The 17,321-nt window shown below is 41.3% G+C and overlaps 1 protein-coding gene across 1 annotated transcript in view; it reads right to left on the reverse strand.

Annotated features, from left to right (window-relative positions):
• Window positions 1–283: 283 nt before the first annotated feature.
• The window catches only part of bckdhb (branched chain keto acid dehydrogenase E1 subunit beta), a 51,459-nt gene continuing 34,421 nt past the window's right edge, over window positions 284–17,321 (reverse strand). Inside the window, exons 9-11 of the mRNA XM_079345118.1 lie at window positions 11,434–11,520; window positions 2,899–3,049; window positions 284–754 (exon numbers count right to left, since the gene is read on the reverse strand). Coding sequence (XP_079201244.1) covers window positions 2,909–3,049; window positions 11,434–11,520 — 228 coding nt within the window. The 3' untranslated portion in view covers window positions 284–754; window positions 2,899–2,908. The remainder of the gene's footprint in view (window positions 755–2,898; window positions 3,050–11,433; window positions 11,521–17,321) is intronic.

Raw genomic sequence — 17,321 nt, forward strand, 5'->3', positions numbered from 1 at the left:
AATTCACTGCTAGAGATCTGAATATAAGCACAAACTTCCCACAGTGGACATGAAGTAAGATCTCTGGACATTTTACTATAGTATTGATATCCTTAAACAAAACAATGGGAAAAAAAGAAGTTGAGTTTAACAAGTTGAAAAAGATCTAGTTCATCAAGTCATGAAAAACATGTCCTGGTGTTGTAAAACTCAGACTTCATGATAACCATGAAGGACAACTTGTTTATGTTTAGCTACCAGAAGGATGCCATGAAATTCTTACAGACCGAAACCAAACCATGTGTTTTCACCAATTCTGATTACTTTATTTTCAATAAAAACCACAGATCCATTATATTATTAGAATAAAGGACAGTTTGTGTCAAACTAAATGAAGATTAGAGCCGAGCTGAACACATTCAATCAAAGAAACAGCACAAAGAAGCAGACAGTCACAAAAATTCAACCTACTAATCTCCACAGAATCCCACTCTTATTAAAGAGAAAATAAACCATGTTATGTGAATACATGAGTAGAGTTCTACCAAACAGAGTGAATCAAGGCGTTTTTGTCTTGCAAAAGAATAAGGTTCTCTGATCCAGAGGTTCTGTAACAGTCCATTCACCAGCAGACTTAAAGGACATGGAGTCCATCTGGATGCTACTTCCTGATTCGATGGTCAACAAAGTGTCTTTTCCTGGCTGTTTTCCACTGATTGGATGAATTGAGAGGAAAAGAAGAGTGTTTGGAGCTCATGGTGACCAGAAGTTGGCCCTGGAAGAGGAGAGAGGTTCAATCAGTAAAAGTGGATACCTTGGCGGTCCACAGCTGATGGCAGATGAGGAGGAAAAGTCGAGCTGCATGGAGAAGGGAAGCACTGAAGTGATGTGTTGGGATGGGGCAATGTGCTTTATCAATGCTACCTCTACCTCATTATTAACAGAAAAACAATACTTGGTTTTTCAAACAGAAACTGTTACGATGATGGGTTACTAAGGCAAAACCAGTAGGTGAAGTACAGGTCCATCGGGGACACGAGACTCGGTTTTCTTTGGCTTTATTAACTGTTAGAAATATTTGAGGTGTAAATAGTCAAGAAAGAAATATAACATAGGCTGAATTAATTTTTAATTACCGTAAATTCCGTACTATTGAGCGCACCTGGATATAAGCCGCACCGGCTAAAAATAAGTAAATAAATGTATTTGTACATATATAAGCCGCACTTGATTATAAGCCGCAGGTGTCCACGCTATAACAAGAGCTATTTACACAGACGTAGGCTACCGGTAACATCCGCAAATACTGTAGCGTCCGTACGGACGTTAAAGGACGACGAGAGCGTTCAAATAATAACTTTTAATAATCCGATCACTGTCGGCCGTGACCACGCCGTTTACAGCAGAGAGCAACACATAACTTGCCGTAACAATCCAACTCTCTCCCCCAGCGTTCTCTCATACAGCCACTCAACACGTTCTCGCTGGTGCATTCACTGACTCTCCACATAATCGGAATTATGAACACATTATCAACTACTGACTTTACAACATGAACCGTTACAATACGAAGCCTAGCCGACGGTGTCTGTAACACGGCTGATGAAAAAGATGACCGTAATATATTTCACAAGAAAAAGTCCATCCATTCACTGCCTCAGAATGACTTCATTACTCACTTCCTCAGTCTCTGTTGTCGCTGTCAGTGTCATCTTAACGTGCAGCAGCTCTGTTAGCTTCTTTGACAGCCAGGTCGATTGCCTTTAACTTGAAAGCTGCATCATATGTATTTCTCCGTGTGTTTTCCATCATGAGGGTGCGTGCATGAAGCGCAAAATGACTGATATTAAGATCCGACGTGACGAAGTCAAATGTTTTTGCGGCAGAAGCTCATTGTCCCCCATATAAAATCCATGCATTAGCCGCACCGGAGTAGAAGCCGCAGTGCTCGAAGTGTGAGAAAAAAGTAGCGGCTTATAGTCCGGAATTTACGGTAATTCAATATTTTAAGGTAACATTGTTACATTAATTTCTACACATTTCCATGTAATGTTGTATTTTCACATTTAATTCTCTGTGATGGTTAAAGTTGTTTTAATGACTTTTGAATATAGACAGAATGGGCGGAAACTATACCAGAGCATGCTAGACTTCCTGGGTGGCCAAAACCCTTTGCTTCTGATTGGCTAGTACTGTTGATTAGGAGGACAGCGAGAGGCTGCGTTATTCACATACAGTACCATTGGTAGGTGAACTCCTTTGACTCAGCCTTCCTAAACTGTTACTAAAACAAGTTCTATAAAATGTGTTACTCTTGGGTCAGTAATGCATTTCAAAGGTACTGCAGCATAAACATCGTCCTTTTAATGTGTATTTTAAAGGTATATTCGTACAGAACCAGTTGTGATATAGAAGAGTTGTCTGTGTAGTTTGAGATTTTTTACAATTTATTTCTTCAAACTCACTCTTTAGCTTTATGACCAGATATGCATCTTCTTCTTTAGGGAAGTTTTACATAAAACATGTTTGCCATAGTAAATAAAACAGACTTACTTCGATAGTAGGAATATAATTCAGATATATACAGTATATATAACAAAACACCTGAATGGGTCCCTGGAATGTGCAATGTCTGGATGATAATAATTGACATGTCTTAAACAGTATAATCAAGATAAGTAAAACAGAGTATAGGGAAATAAAACACTGAATGCAATTACATTGTCTCTCCAATGATGTATGGGTAATCATTTCTGATGGCACGTCATAGTTTCCTTGACTTCAAAAAAACATTACGGGAATACATAAAGCAGATTATAGGGCAATCGTTGACAGGTCTTAATATACAGTAAGTGTTTGAAAATGACATCAAATCTCTTGAAATAATAACCTTAAAGAACGCTTTTAGATCTTTCTCACCTGAAGGGGTTCAGTACTTGATCATCCTCTTGATCGCGTCGAAGCACTTCCACTTGTCTGGGATGTAGAAAGGCTCAAAGATGTGGGGGAAGGGAGTGTCGTACCCACAGACCCTACTGATGGGAGCCTCCAGGTTAAGGAAGCACTCCTCCTGCAAGAAAAACACAATAGAGAAGAAAACTACTCATTGAATACTGTCGGTCCTTAAACATCTTTCAATCAGACAGGAGAACCCATTTGACAGACTACAAGCGCCTGATTCTTTTAGTTTACCCTGAAATCATTTTAACTGCTTAAAAGAGATAGATTAATGGTTTCCTTTAATCTATCTCTTTTAAATGCTGAGGCATATCCCAAGTTTCTGACAAAACCAAGATACAACATATGGTATTGCTTTGAAAAATAAGTCATAGGAATGTTGGAATCTGTCAAACCACTTGACATCTAGATTGGATTTTAATTGCTGTATTAGATTTATATATTACAAACCTAAGCCATTCATTCAGGCTCCTCAGAGCAGGCAAGTGCAGGCAATTTGGCCAGAGAGCAAAACAAACCATGACTCGTGTCTCTATATTGGCTCTTGACCTCTTCCCACGGAGACAAAACAGAATCAAGTTGGTCAAAACAATCCAAATGGGACAAACCCCCTGATGAGTTACTGGGACCAGGCTCGCAGATTTGCAGGAACAGACCTGAAGTACCCTCTTTCAGTTTAAACCGACCTGCAAGCAACTGGAGCAAGCAAAAGAAAAGCATACTACTCCACACGGAGGAAGTTGCACAGCATCCCCTTAGTGTGTTGTCCAACGAGGAAGCATGGTTTGTCGTTGGCAAAGACACAGCACACGTGGTCACCCACATAGCGCTCCAAGTGCCAACCAGCAAACTACCTTCAGTGGAGCCATTTTCTAAGACTTTAAGTCGCGTTTGTTGTGTTTCACACAAGGCTTGTTTTTACATTTTGTTATTTGACATTTTTAGGAGACGAAAGCAGTCTGCATGAAGATTTGTTAATAAGAGCTTTCCTGCTGACCGGTCCTGGTTTAAAAACTCAAAAGATTGCAGGGAGGGAAGCTGAGTCTAGAATGATGCGGTTTTCTTGCATGGAGCAATTAATGAGAGGGAATACTATTTAAAACCTAGTCAAGGCTGTTTCTAGGCACAGTGATGATCTGTTTTGAACGCTCCGACCTTACATCAGCATTAAAACATGCTCACAATGACAGTGTTGGCAGTGTTACCTTTGGCAGATAAGCTAAAACATCAAAGTGGCTCATGGGAAAGCCTCCTTTCACACTGCACAGTACACAGGCGGAGAAATACAACACGTAATGGAGTAAAACTGTTTAACAGCTTTGAGATATTTCATCTGGATCAATGGTTAACTGAAAGATCAATAGATGCTGATGCCCCCAGAGCCATGTTGTGAGCATATAAAAACAATGGACTTCTTCCTGAGATGGAGACGTCACATAATAACGGTATATTGCAATGGGACATGGCTGAATGGGCTGGTAGTGTCTTATTTCATGTTTCGATCAAAAGTAAACAGAGCTTTGCAAGCAACCGAGGAACTACTGGACAAGGAACTAAAAGGCTCATCAGCCTGTCAGCTATGGCTCCCTATTCACGATATAGTCGACACGCCATTTTTTAGTGCTGTCCGATGTCTAAGTGAGTTTGATCATACCCTATGTAGTCCACTCAATGTATCCCACTAGGCACTGTGAGAAGTAGTGTGCAACCAATGGTGACTATCCGAGCAATTTATCATCAAGATCATGCATGTCCATTGTTGTGTTTGTGTAGGTCATTCCAGATGTGTTTGTTCACCACCTTATTTGCCTCTATGAAGGTTTATTCTCTGATGGGCCCACTGCCCAACAGAAATGTAGTTTTGCTTATGTAAATTATGTAATCTGAATAGTCAAAGACTTTTACGATGGGGGAGAGGCGTTTGACTCGTCTGCCCTAAGACAAGACGAGAGGAGCGACCAGCGTGAATACACAAGCACAATAAATTTGCACAATAAGTTTATATTTGGAGCGTTTTGGCTGAAATTGATGATCTGTTTAATAATGAGTAAAAGATCGTCAACGCTAGCTAAGGCAGTTTGACCATCTGTGAGCATAAATATAGTTTTGGTCCAAAACATTTTTAATTTAAGCTCAACTTCATGTTTTATATGCATTTGTTTTGTGTAAATGTTTTTTGAAAATAAACTCATCTAAAAGGTGTTTTAATTTTGCTGAGTGAGTGCACTATATAGTCCACTGCATTAAACTAAATAGTAGGACGTAGGGAATGAGTGAGTGATTTTGCACACGGCCTAGGTTTCCAATATATGCTGAAGACTCCCTTTCTTCCACACTGTAACCCAGTGGATGTGATGAAACACAATGAATTGTAAATGGACTTTTCCAGTCTTCTGACCACTCTAAGAGCTTTTACTTGACATGCCCATGGAAACTTGTGGGACATGGGGTTGCATTAGCTGGGGATCAAACCTTCTGGTTGAGGGATGACTAACTCCACCAAAGAGCTGCCCAAATGACCAATAAAACAAACATGCTTTAAGTGAGTATACATATAACAGAAATGTGTAACGCACAAAGTTAGACTTTCAAATTTCCTGCAATCTGAAAGAGGCCATCCTTCAAAAAGGATGATTGACGGGGTAAAAGGCGGTTAAAAGTTCGGAAAAGTTCCTGGTCCTTGATGAATATCCTTTCAGCAGCTTTAGTTGACAGAAACTAACTTTTTGTGCCAATGATGAACCTCATAAAAATGTAGCTCATATCAATCATCAGATTCATTTGGAATGGATTTGTCTGATTAAAAAAACAAAACAAGGGAAGAGGGAAAAGGTGGTTTCTCTAAAATCACTTCCATGAGAATGAAACTCAAAGAACCAGGAAGAGCTCCACTCACTGTTTTGTGCAGGGGTCTGTCCACTGTTAGAAGCTAGACTTCTGCACTGTGGGATTTACAGTCTGCTCCACCCAGCTAATGAATAGTGATTAGATCAAATGAATGTAGGCTGAACTACGACATCAAGATTTAGAAATATCTTTTTCCACTTCACTGCTTGTTTTTTTGCCTTCTATGTGAGTCTGACAAACAACCTCTGAGTGATTCAATGAAACAGGCTGTGGCAAATCCTGACAACTTCCACTCTTTAACTGGTGAAGTAAAAGCAGAGTCTTTCAAATACATCTCTGTTCATGTGCTGACAAATGTTCATAGCCTCAGGCTTTATACAGTGTGTTCAAAGTGAGTTTTAAATTGAAAAGGTATGAGAGTAGAGGAAAAAAAGCCAGCGGTTCTGGATTGCGTAAAGCTCTTTTCTTATTTAAGGTCTAGAATGAAGACTCTCTGTCTTCTGCTCATGTGTGATTCTTTTGGGTCAAGATCTTTAGAACTGGATATTAAAGGGGCCATATTATGCTTTTTCTGGTTTTATATGTTCTTTAGCGTGTTTTCCAGAAGTCTTGTGCATGTTTAGGAAAATCTATTTGCAAAAAAAGTCTGCGGAAACGCGGCTTCTCGATGTCCTCCTGTCAGCATTAGCAGTAGCCGGATGTAACGCTAGGCCCCCTCGTTGAAAATGGGTTTGTGAAATCACAAACCCGTGATGTCACTGATCCAAGTCCATTCGCTTGTTGTAGCAAGCACAAGCTCCCCTTGGGCTGACTGCAGCATTCCCAATAAGGTAAAAGGGGTGGGACATATCCGAGAACAATTATGACCAATTATGAGAGGGCAAATCAGCCGACAAATCAGATCAGACATGGCAGACGAGGGGACCGTTTTTTTTTTTTTTTTTTTTAACTCTTCTTGGGGGATTCTCAGCATTAGAAACACAGGCAGATGGGAGCAACAGTACATGAAAACAGACACCTTGAACATTAGAGATTGTGAATGTACTACAGTAGACAAATGTAATATATGAAGCCCAAAAAGGGCAGAATATGGGACCTCTAATTAAATAAACTGGGTCTGTACCCACAAGCTCACCAAAACAGTTAAATCATGTTTAAAGTTACATGACGATACATGCTGGAAGAGATTTGTCAAAAGGTAACATGAGTTGTCACTCATCCAAAGTTCATCTAATGATAACAGAAGCTTTGGCATGCTGAAGTTGAACAGGAACATACTTGAAGAGAGTGAGCCTTGAGCAAGGCTTGCTCTGGATGTCTTCCTCTTTGAATCAACAGGCAGGTTGGAGGCCTGCACAATATTCAAATCATGAGGTTCGGTCTTGTTCCACACATTTGCTTACATGCAGGCTTGACTGAAAATGATTTTTATAGTATTATCTGAAAGCCTGATTTGCTGTAACAGTCATTGACAAAGGTTTTTTAAACAGTGAATATTTCTGCATTCCTTACCAACTAACCACTCGTGTTGATGAAACTTACAATGAGATCATCTGTGTCTATCCAAATTCCAAACCCAAGATCTTTCTCACCAAACTACAGACAACCAGTCAGACATTATGGAGGGAGTTTGCCGGTTTGTCTAGGTCACATCTGTAATCTCCTCTAAATACATTTACTGGAAGTGGGAGCAAAGTACAGTAGTCTGACTGGCTGCCACCACAGCTGGACAGAGAATGGCCACACCACTCAGATTTCATTCAAATCAGTGTTTATCTTTTGAGAAGTGCATCATTATATGCAATAAACTTAAATGTCAGAATAAAAATATGTCAACATGGCAGTAGGAAACACATGCATCCTGCAGTGGTGCAGGATTTCAAAAATACTTCAAAGTGGGAGCTGCAGTGATGATATTGTGACTACTGTCACCAAAATCAGAGTTTGTCAGAAACACCAAAAGATTGGGGGTTATGGTAAGACAAGGGTAGAAAGGTCCAATGTACATCAGCCAGGGTTAGGGTTTGAAATGACATGGCTTCAACTACTTTCTTTTATACGTTTTTAAAGCTTCCTGAAATATGTTAAGCGTAAACTTACGGAACAGCATTTCTACTCAATTGCCTTGAAAATAACTGCACAGATTTTATTCTGTAATTATGTTTACTCTTAGTCATATAGGAAGGCTCCTAAATCTTGTTTGGGGATAATTGTACACAGCGGGTGTGTATTGTAACTAATGTCTTGTGTCCTGCTTGTCTTGTATACTGCTACTGGATGCCATGAATTACCCTCGGGATCAATAAAGTATCTATCTATCTATCTATCTATCTATCTATCTATCTATCTATCTATCTATCTATCTATCTATCTATCTATCTATCTATCTATCTATCTGCTATATTCAAATGTACATTTTAAGCATTTTGCACATGTAGGCAATAAAATACACGTCAACAAAAGTTGACAAGTTAAAAGTCTCTTAGGCTACAGAGGAACTAACAGGAAAGAGGAGCTGCAGAGCACCCTTATATAACCTTCATATAAACACTTACCCAACATGGTGGTATCTGTATCCAATTCCACAGTCTTATAAAGATGACCTCTTGTATAAACACCGTCCTTTGAAGCAGGTTTCATGGACCCCTTAGTGTACATGTGGAGTGACTACCATGATTTTTACAGTATGGCCTGATGCCCCAGGCCTTGGCCCTCTGCTTTTCATTCAGAATAACCTGAAAGGAAACTGGTAGACTGGTTCTGATTCAAATGGCAGAAACAATCTGAAGCAGTCAGGGTGGAGTGACTAGTCTTTGAACCATGTCCCAAATCTGAAGCATGATTCAGTGAGATAGGTTGGATGCTGGGAATAAGACAGTCATAATGGAAAGCACTAACAGTGGAACTTAAAGCATGTAATCCAAGGAAACCATGGCTAACTCTAAGACATCCTGCAGCATCTCGATGATCTGAGTGCACAGGATGTTCTGGACGAGAAGTCAAAACATATTGGGATTTAATATTACAAATAATTTATTATTAACTCTGATTGGTAATCCACATAAACTGTGAGAAGAATTCCCTTTCAGAGGCTCTGTAATGCATGGTTAAACAATGTGACCATTGCATGTTGTTCAAAGAGAATCTTTTAACAAACAAAATAACTAACAAAACCAGATCAAGGTTTTCTGTCCAACGAATGAATCATACTGCTGAGCCTTGAGAAAAATGTAGATCAATGCAATCAGGGAACAGACTAACAACTTACATCACCCGTACACAATGTGAGAAGATGGAAACATGAAAATGAAGGGGAATGACTCATCAGCCATACAAGCTCTGCTTGTCGGGGGGGGGGGGGGGGGGGGGGGGGGGCATGCACATTTTGAGGCGGGTTGTAGAATGAGGAGATTTGTTTTGCTCACAGAGAACAGAGTCATTCTTACTGGTAATCATTCATTCAGGTTGCCCAACATGGAGAAAACACTCAACATACTTAGAATTATCATATGAAGATGCAAAAATGGATGCAATGGCGATGACTTTTTATGAACCCATGTCCTAACCCGTAAAGAATTTGTCATGAGATGTCTCTTGTATGTCTTGGATTCAGTCTCAACGTTTTTTTGAATTGCCAGGAGGAAGCTATCATTCATGTGGTTCATTCAGGTGGTTAGAGTTAATGCCTTATCTACTATCTCAGATGAGTAACATGAACTACCTAAACACTGCAGCTACAACCACAATCAGTGAGAGTGAAGCTGCTGATCTTACACCAACTTCCTTTTTCTGTAGTTTTTACATTCAGCTTTGGACACAAATATTTTAGACCCATGCTTGTTTATATTTTGGACATTAGCACCATTCGGTCCTAAAGTCCTCAAGGCTTACCTTTGATAATGACAGACAGCTCTAAATATGTTCAAGAGGAAGAATTTAAAGAAATACCGTAAATTCCGGACTATAAGCCGCTACTTTTTTCTCACACTTCGAGCACTGCGGCTTCTACTCCGGTGCGGCTAATGCATGGATTTTTTATGGGGGACAATGAGCTTCTGCCGCAAAAACATTTGACTTCGTCACGTCGGATCTTAATATCAGTCATTTTGCGCTTCATGCACGCACCCTCATGATGGAAAACACACGGAGAAATACATATGATGCAGCTTTCAAGTTAAAGGCGATCGACCTGGCTGTCAAAGAAGCTAACAGAGCTGCTGCACGTTAAGATGACACTGACAGCGACAACAGAGACTGAGGAAGTGAGTAATGAAGTCATTCTGAGGCAGTGAATGGATGGACTTTTTCTTGTGAAATATATTACGGTCATCTTTTTCATCAGCCGTGTTACAGACACCGTCGGCTAGGCTTCGTATTGTAACGGTTCATGTTGTAAAGTCAGTAGTTGATAATGCGTTCATAATTCCGATTATGTGGAGAGTCAGTGAATGCACCAGCAAGAACGTGTGGAGCGGCTGTATGAGAGAACGCTGGGGGAGAGAGTTGGATTGTTACGGCAAGTTATGTGTTGCTCTCTGCTGTAAACGGCGTGGTCACGGCCGACAGTGATCGGGTTATTAAAAGTTATTATTTGAACGCTCTCGTCGTCCTTTAACGTCCGTACGGACGCTACAGTATTTGCGGATGTTACCGGTAGCCTACGTCTGTGTAAATAGCTCTTGTTATAGCGTGGACACCTGCGGCTTATAATCAAGTGCGGCTTATATATGTACAAATACATTTATTTACTTATTTTTAGCCGGTGCGGCTTATATCCAGGTGCGCTTAATAGTACGGAATTTACGGTAAGTGTTTTTTTTTCTCTTTGATTTCTATGGTAAGTCCTGAGTACTGTGTCACGCTGAAACAACCAGAGGAGCTTTTGAAACAAATAGCACAGCGGTCTGATAGAAATGTGAATATCGCAAACAATTAATTATTCTGTGCTATTGCTAATGATACATAAAGTGCTTTCAGTGAATTTCAATTAATAAATCATTTAACAAAACAGACCAGATTTTACAAAAATACCAAAAAAAAGAATCATATTGGGACCCCAATGTGACCGTCCTTAATCCAAACTATAAAAGCATGGGGCCCATTTCAGATCAAAGTGGATGCAACCTGCCTTTGTATTGAAAATGCACAAGAAATACAGTTTTTATTCATGCTTCTATTCACCCCTAATTTGACTGGAACAGTGAGGAAAAGCTCTGATGATATTTGGGGCATGTGAAGAGGAAGTGTATTGTTTACATGGGAGTCAGTGAAAAGTTCAGGGGTACAGCTTCTCTCCCTATTTGTTACCAGCAAAGTCAACAGTACAGTTACTTACACTAGAATTCAACTATCCCTTTCAACTTATGCTGTACCTTTACCTCACATACAGTAGCTCCCTCTGTGCCTGTCCCTTCAGCTCTACTGCATCCTGATGTGTAGGCGTGCCTCTGGTTTTAAAGTCACTGCTCTGGGGCAATCAGTGAAAGGCTATTCTGACTTTATTACAAGGTTGGTCTTTTATTGAAAAAGCCATTGCACCCTATTAAGTCCAATACCTTTGAAGACCTCCTTCCACCCCTGCGAGCTACAGATCCCCTTAAAAGCCTATTAAATACAGCATGTACCTTTACACAGAAAGCACACACTTACTTGTACTGTAGAGCTGATTTCAGCAGCAAAGCCTCCGGTTACTGGTGCCTCGTGACTGATGAGCAGACGTCCGGTTTTCACCACAGACTGTAAAGGATAGAAGGAAGAAAAAAAAGGAGACAAAATGATTAATAAAGGGTTTATTGTTCCTCTTCTAAATGATTCCAAGCAAGCTGTGCTGCTTCTTGACATGGTTGCTGTAACCAACAATATCAGATATTAACTGGATGCTCTTTTTTTTGTTCCGTAATGTTGGAACAAGCTGGCACCAGAATTTCCAACTGGGTTAAACAAGTTCTATGTTATCGTATTTTAACACTTGGCAAGTTGGTCAATTCATGCACATCAGGTTTTATCATCATGGAAAGATATTGGGAAAGGTAGACAAGATTCCGCCAAGAAGCAAAATGCTGTGACTCAGTAAGAATCACTGCTGGGTATCTTTCTTCAGATTTAAAGACCTGCAGAGACCGTGACAACTGGAGGAAACATGTTTAGGCTGCACATGTGCCAGGAAATGGGTGTTACCAAAGAAGTTTGGTGAAAAAACTGCCTGCTGTGGTTTTGTCTGATACTATTCTCTGGCTGCATGTGTGTGTAACTGTATAAAATAGATATAACTCCACTGTATGAGCTGTAGAGGGCTGATTTGGACTGGCACACAAGGCCTATGGGACAATCATGGACATTAGAGGTCTGTGACTCCAGAGGCATTTGCATTTGGGTTTTCTGTAACCTGACATTACTGTAGAAGGATGCCTCCGCTCCACCCGTTATCTACCACAGCACTAAACCGATACTATACTATAATCTCATCCACTGGCCACCGGTCCAGACCAAAGCTATGTCTGCTCTTTGCAACTTCAGCAAAGCTCTCCTATTTACTACACAGTTGTTGCATTTCTGCTTTGCTTCTATGAGTGTGAAATGAACACATCCGGATTCCACTTAAACATCAGCACTGACTTTTTAAGTCTTCATTTAGCCACCTGGGGCTAAATAGAAAACACCCCTCCTTCAAAACAAAACCACAAGGCGAGCCAAACAGCCGCCATTACTCATCCATAATTCAGCTAAAATTAAGAGTCATATGTCCCCACGGCATCGTGAACTACACCTGCTGCTTTTCCCTTCAAACAGGGCTACATAGTGTCAAACTCTGGGGAGGGACACTCTGGGGCTTGATGGTGATGCTAAACAGGCAAATGTTTGCATTCTGAGGTCCTGGGTTTGGCTGTGTAGCACTAAATAACTGTGGTAAACTGTACCACTATTACACTTATGTTAGGGGCTAAATGAATCTGCACTGTCACTATTGGACAGGAAAGCCTGAACAGGCCCAAACGCAAAAAGAGACAGAGAAGTCATCACACTAAATTTCCTTCAAGTTTCCTTTATCTGGGTAAGAGCAGCGTACAAAACAAAAGTGGATGCGTAGCAGCACTAGGCCCGATTGCAGACAGCGAGCGGAAAATAGTACGAATAAATACCAAAACAACCTGCCCAAACCGTCCTACTTTGCTGCCTCGCTTTTGTTGGCTGTCAAGTGTATTGATCCGACCCTAAAGGCTTGAGCTTGACATACTGCAGTCCATTGATTGGTCAAAAGAATAGTCACTTACTTTGCAACAGGGGTAATCAGGGACAATCACAAAATGCACTACGTTTGATTATTTAATGGATTTGAGAGTAATTTCAAGGCCTTTTCTGTGTCGTCAACCAATATCAGTGTGAGGAAATGCTCCATGGATGACCTCGAAGGTGCAGACCTCTACTGCACGTCCACCACTGTTCTTCTCTATTTAATGTGGGAAGTTCTTTTTCGACAGGCTACTGAACAAAACCAGACAGCTTGGTGGGGACGGAGCATCAGCCTGGTGGGTCACGCTTTAATAATTTGAGCTATCTAGCAGCTGAGATGCAAAATTATTGACTGTAACCTTAATATAGAAAAGCTAAATTCATTGCTCATTTTAGTTCACAGGGGATACATATCAACGCAATGCTCATCGGGTTGAGGGGAGTGAGTTCAGAGTGAAAAAAAAAAATCGCTGCTTATATGACACGTTGTTCAGGAATGTAGAAGATAATAGCAACACTGGAGGACAATAACAACAGTTGGCAATCTGCACTGTGAGGACGAATCAAACGAGGGGTTGAGAGGAGGGCGATGTCTTGATATGACATGTTGCTGTGAGCTTCGCCTTAGCGTGATGACTCATACAGGTGTGGTGCTGTCCAATCTTTTGCCCCGCCCTGAATCTGAACCCATTCCTCATCTTACACACATGCTCTACAAACTATGCCTGTGTGAACATAACTTTGAATTAACACTGTGACACTAGCATCACCCTAATATCCCTGCTGCTCAGTTCCCAGAGGGGACATTCATCATCGCACTCGCTGCATCAGGAATGCATTTCTCAGATGATTTCTGCACAAAAGAATCCTGCCACTCTCATACAATATCCTTTCAGACTCTTGGGGCCTCTGGAAAACTTCTGACCCAGATAATAGACTTGTCCCAAGTCCCTGTAGAGTAAACTTAAGTGACGGTCACTGGTTGCTATAAACTCGAGTAGAAAGCTATTCCAGAAGAATTGCTACATACCAGTGCATAAAATGACAAAGTGCTGAAAAGATGTCATGTCTGGGACAGCAAAGTGGCACCTCACAGCAGACAAGGGAGTAAGTCAAACACGTACAAGTCACAAGCAAATCTCAATTCCCAACTTGTAACAGTGCATGAGGTAATGCAGTCCATATGTAGAGACACAAGTTAGGACACTTCAGTAGGAGAGGAAATAAGGAATCATAAAGTATAAAAAATGTTTTAAACATTGTTTGAACTTCGTAAGATTCCTGCAGGTTGAAATACAGCTCCTGTCATTGCTGCACTTGCTCGACCGAAGCACTGTTATCATTTTTAAAGATCGATTGCCTCCATCCGAACAATTAGCAAAAGCCTAAGACATCAAATTGAATGAATTGTTTCGATTCAATTCACCATCTGAGGTGCAATGACACAGAAACAAAAAGAAGAAAGAAAAGTGCCCGCACAGAGTCGTTTTTACATCTCTGACTGTGACAGCGCTCTAAAGTCTACATAGTAATTGTGGCTGTACTCTCCAACCCAACAGCTTCCGGCTGCTGGATTGGTTTTCAGAAGACAGGACTGTTCACTCTCATGCGTGGTTTGACCGTTTTCTCTAAAGTCATCCAGTTCATCTTAGTTGCCCATGACAGCTACCTTTAAAGTTGGTCAAATTGGGACACGGAGTGGAGGCAAAGCAGTTCTTTTAAGGACAGCAGTGGAGGCACAGATAGTCAATCAGACACTATGAAGAGATGACAGATGAAAAGAAATACAAAGACATCCACCTGCAGACCCTGATGACTTTATTACTGAGTGGCTGTGACTAAAACCTCCTCCTCTTACCAAAATAAGAGCTATGAGAGGAGACTGTCTGGAGCAAATAGCAGACTTAAGGGTTTGAAAGTGACAGAGGAACAGAGCTGATATGGCAAAACAAAAAACGAGGAGAAGACATGTTAAGGAAAGACAGAGTGGAATTTGAGGCTTGACACTCTCTGCATGAGTCTCTCAAGTTTTAAATAGATGTTGATCTGCTACCAGGGTACTGTAGACCTTCAAAAGGGAATTCTTCAACACTTCAGAGAACAGCTTTGGTTGAATGGTTCATGTATTGTATATAACAATACTAGAATTTGGAGACTGATGACATGAGTGGAAAAGTGATATATGGTGCAAAGTCAGGGAAAACCAAACTGAACGGTAAAGGTATGATATATTTCATTTTTAAATATGTGATCTAAGTTAAATATTGTCACGTTGAATTTAATGCTGCACTTCATACTATTACTGGACATTTATTTGAGTAAGTTTCCTAACAGTTAAGCAGCTGAGAAAAAGATTCTCCATGAAAGCCAGGCTATAAATTAGTCAACTTCTCATTTACTGCCTAAATTGTCCCAGACAATAATTATATGACAAAACAGGAATACACCCGAGGCCTGTGCTCCATTTAAGTGCCAGCTAGGACACTGTGGCATCACCTCAATGCCACCAGTTTCATTCCAGTGGAGAGTGGACACCTGCCAATGTAAATCTGAAAAGATAGAGCTTGTAATGGCTCCATGCTGCAGCACGCTTCTCGATATATATTATGTCAGAAAACCTGCATTTGCAAATCAGAAGAAAAGGAGAGATTTAATAATGTAGTGTGGTAGTAAACAGAAACTATCTTTGCTAGAATGCACGAGCAATTGATTGCACTACTTTCCTACATGGTGGAATACTGTTCTGTATTTATCAAGGCAGCTTGCTTCGACGTTAAAATGCTGCCCAAGCTCTGGATCAGAGTGAAAACAAGACTCCTGGTTGGTGGCTGCTGGTGGTAGTTGGGCTGGGCAACAGCTCTGGTGGCTGCAGCTTTACTACTTATTGTGCTGCAGGGCTGTCATTAGCTGCCGGAGTCGTTCCACTGGCTGCAAGAGAAATGTCATGATTACTGCCATTCCCATACACACCCAAACCTAATGAGCAGCATGGAGCTCGTCTTCCTGCATTCGTCCCATTCCTTCAAACTTCAATCTTTTTTCCCTCCATCAGGATTCTTTCCTCCCTGACTCCATCGTTACACCGTCTTGTGGTTTTGTCCCTTACTTTTTCTCATCGCGTCGCCTTCTCTCCATCCTTTAAACCATCAATTTGATCCATCTCTGTTTTTACGAAGCCTGTGCTTTCAGTCCTTCAGTCCCCACTATGCGGCCTCACCACTCGGTGGCCAACCAATGACCTGGCATGGCCTCAGAGACTAAGGTCAGGACTGTCACTCTCCCATGGCATATAAACTCAAGACAGACGCACAAAGGCAAATGGGAGCGCCGCAAAGGAATACGCTCACACCACAGCTGCATATGCACGTGCATGTAGTGTGCTCACGTAACTACCACACAGGCAGACACGATTTATGTGTCCAGCAGCACATGTATCAAAAATAACATGGTTTTATTAACAAAGTCGAATATTCAATGGATATAAATGTATGACCGAGCACTGACTCTGTGCAGAGACGTGAATAAAACAGTGGATACTTGAAGCTTAACTAGCTTGTGGTGCTGGCTAAGTTGGTTGAGAATTTAAAAAAAAAAGAAAAAAAAGGGATAATGAAATACTATATCTGTCATGCCTTAACTGTACAGTATGCACACAAGGAACTCCAGCCTTCCAAATATATGATGCCTCCTCTTCCCTCAGGCCGTCCATCATAACGCGACACGAAGGGAAAGTTAAGTTCTGTGCCGCCACCGAGGAGTCATCCTTGCCGCTGGATCCGCTGGCTCTGCTCCCGTCTGTTGACCCTTTAATTGTGCGGCAACCACAGGGTCCTAACTCACGCAGCACCATGTGATCTCCGTGACAAATGAGAGTCGGGACGAGGCTCAACTACTCGCTGGGGCCTTTAAAGTGGTACTCTGCGATTAGCGGAGAGGGGTGAGTGCACGGCGAACTGGAGGCCTTGTAAAATCCCAGCGCTGAGAGGGGAACACAAACACTCGCTCACTGCGTCGGTGCCATACAATCACTCGCTCGCTCGCCGACGTACAGAGTCAGGGAATGGAGGACTGAGAGAGAGAGAGAGAGAGAGAGAGAGGGGAGAAAGTGTAGAACAGCCTTGGTGCTGGGCAGAGAGCCAAGCCATCCTCTGGAGCAGCCAGGATGCCAGAGGAGACCTCAGACAGAAATAACTCCAGACATCCCATAAAGACCCATTAAAACCAATTCATCTCAATTACTCCCCGACTCGCACACACAAAAAAAAAACACACTGTATACCTTTCTGCCCTGCATTCAGTCATTCCGC

This window comes from Symphodus melops (assembly GCF_947650265.1).
Source record: "Symphodus melops genome assembly, chromosome: 5".
Lineage (NCBI taxonomy): Eukaryota > Metazoa > Chordata > Actinopteri > Labriformes > Labridae > Symphodus > Symphodus melops.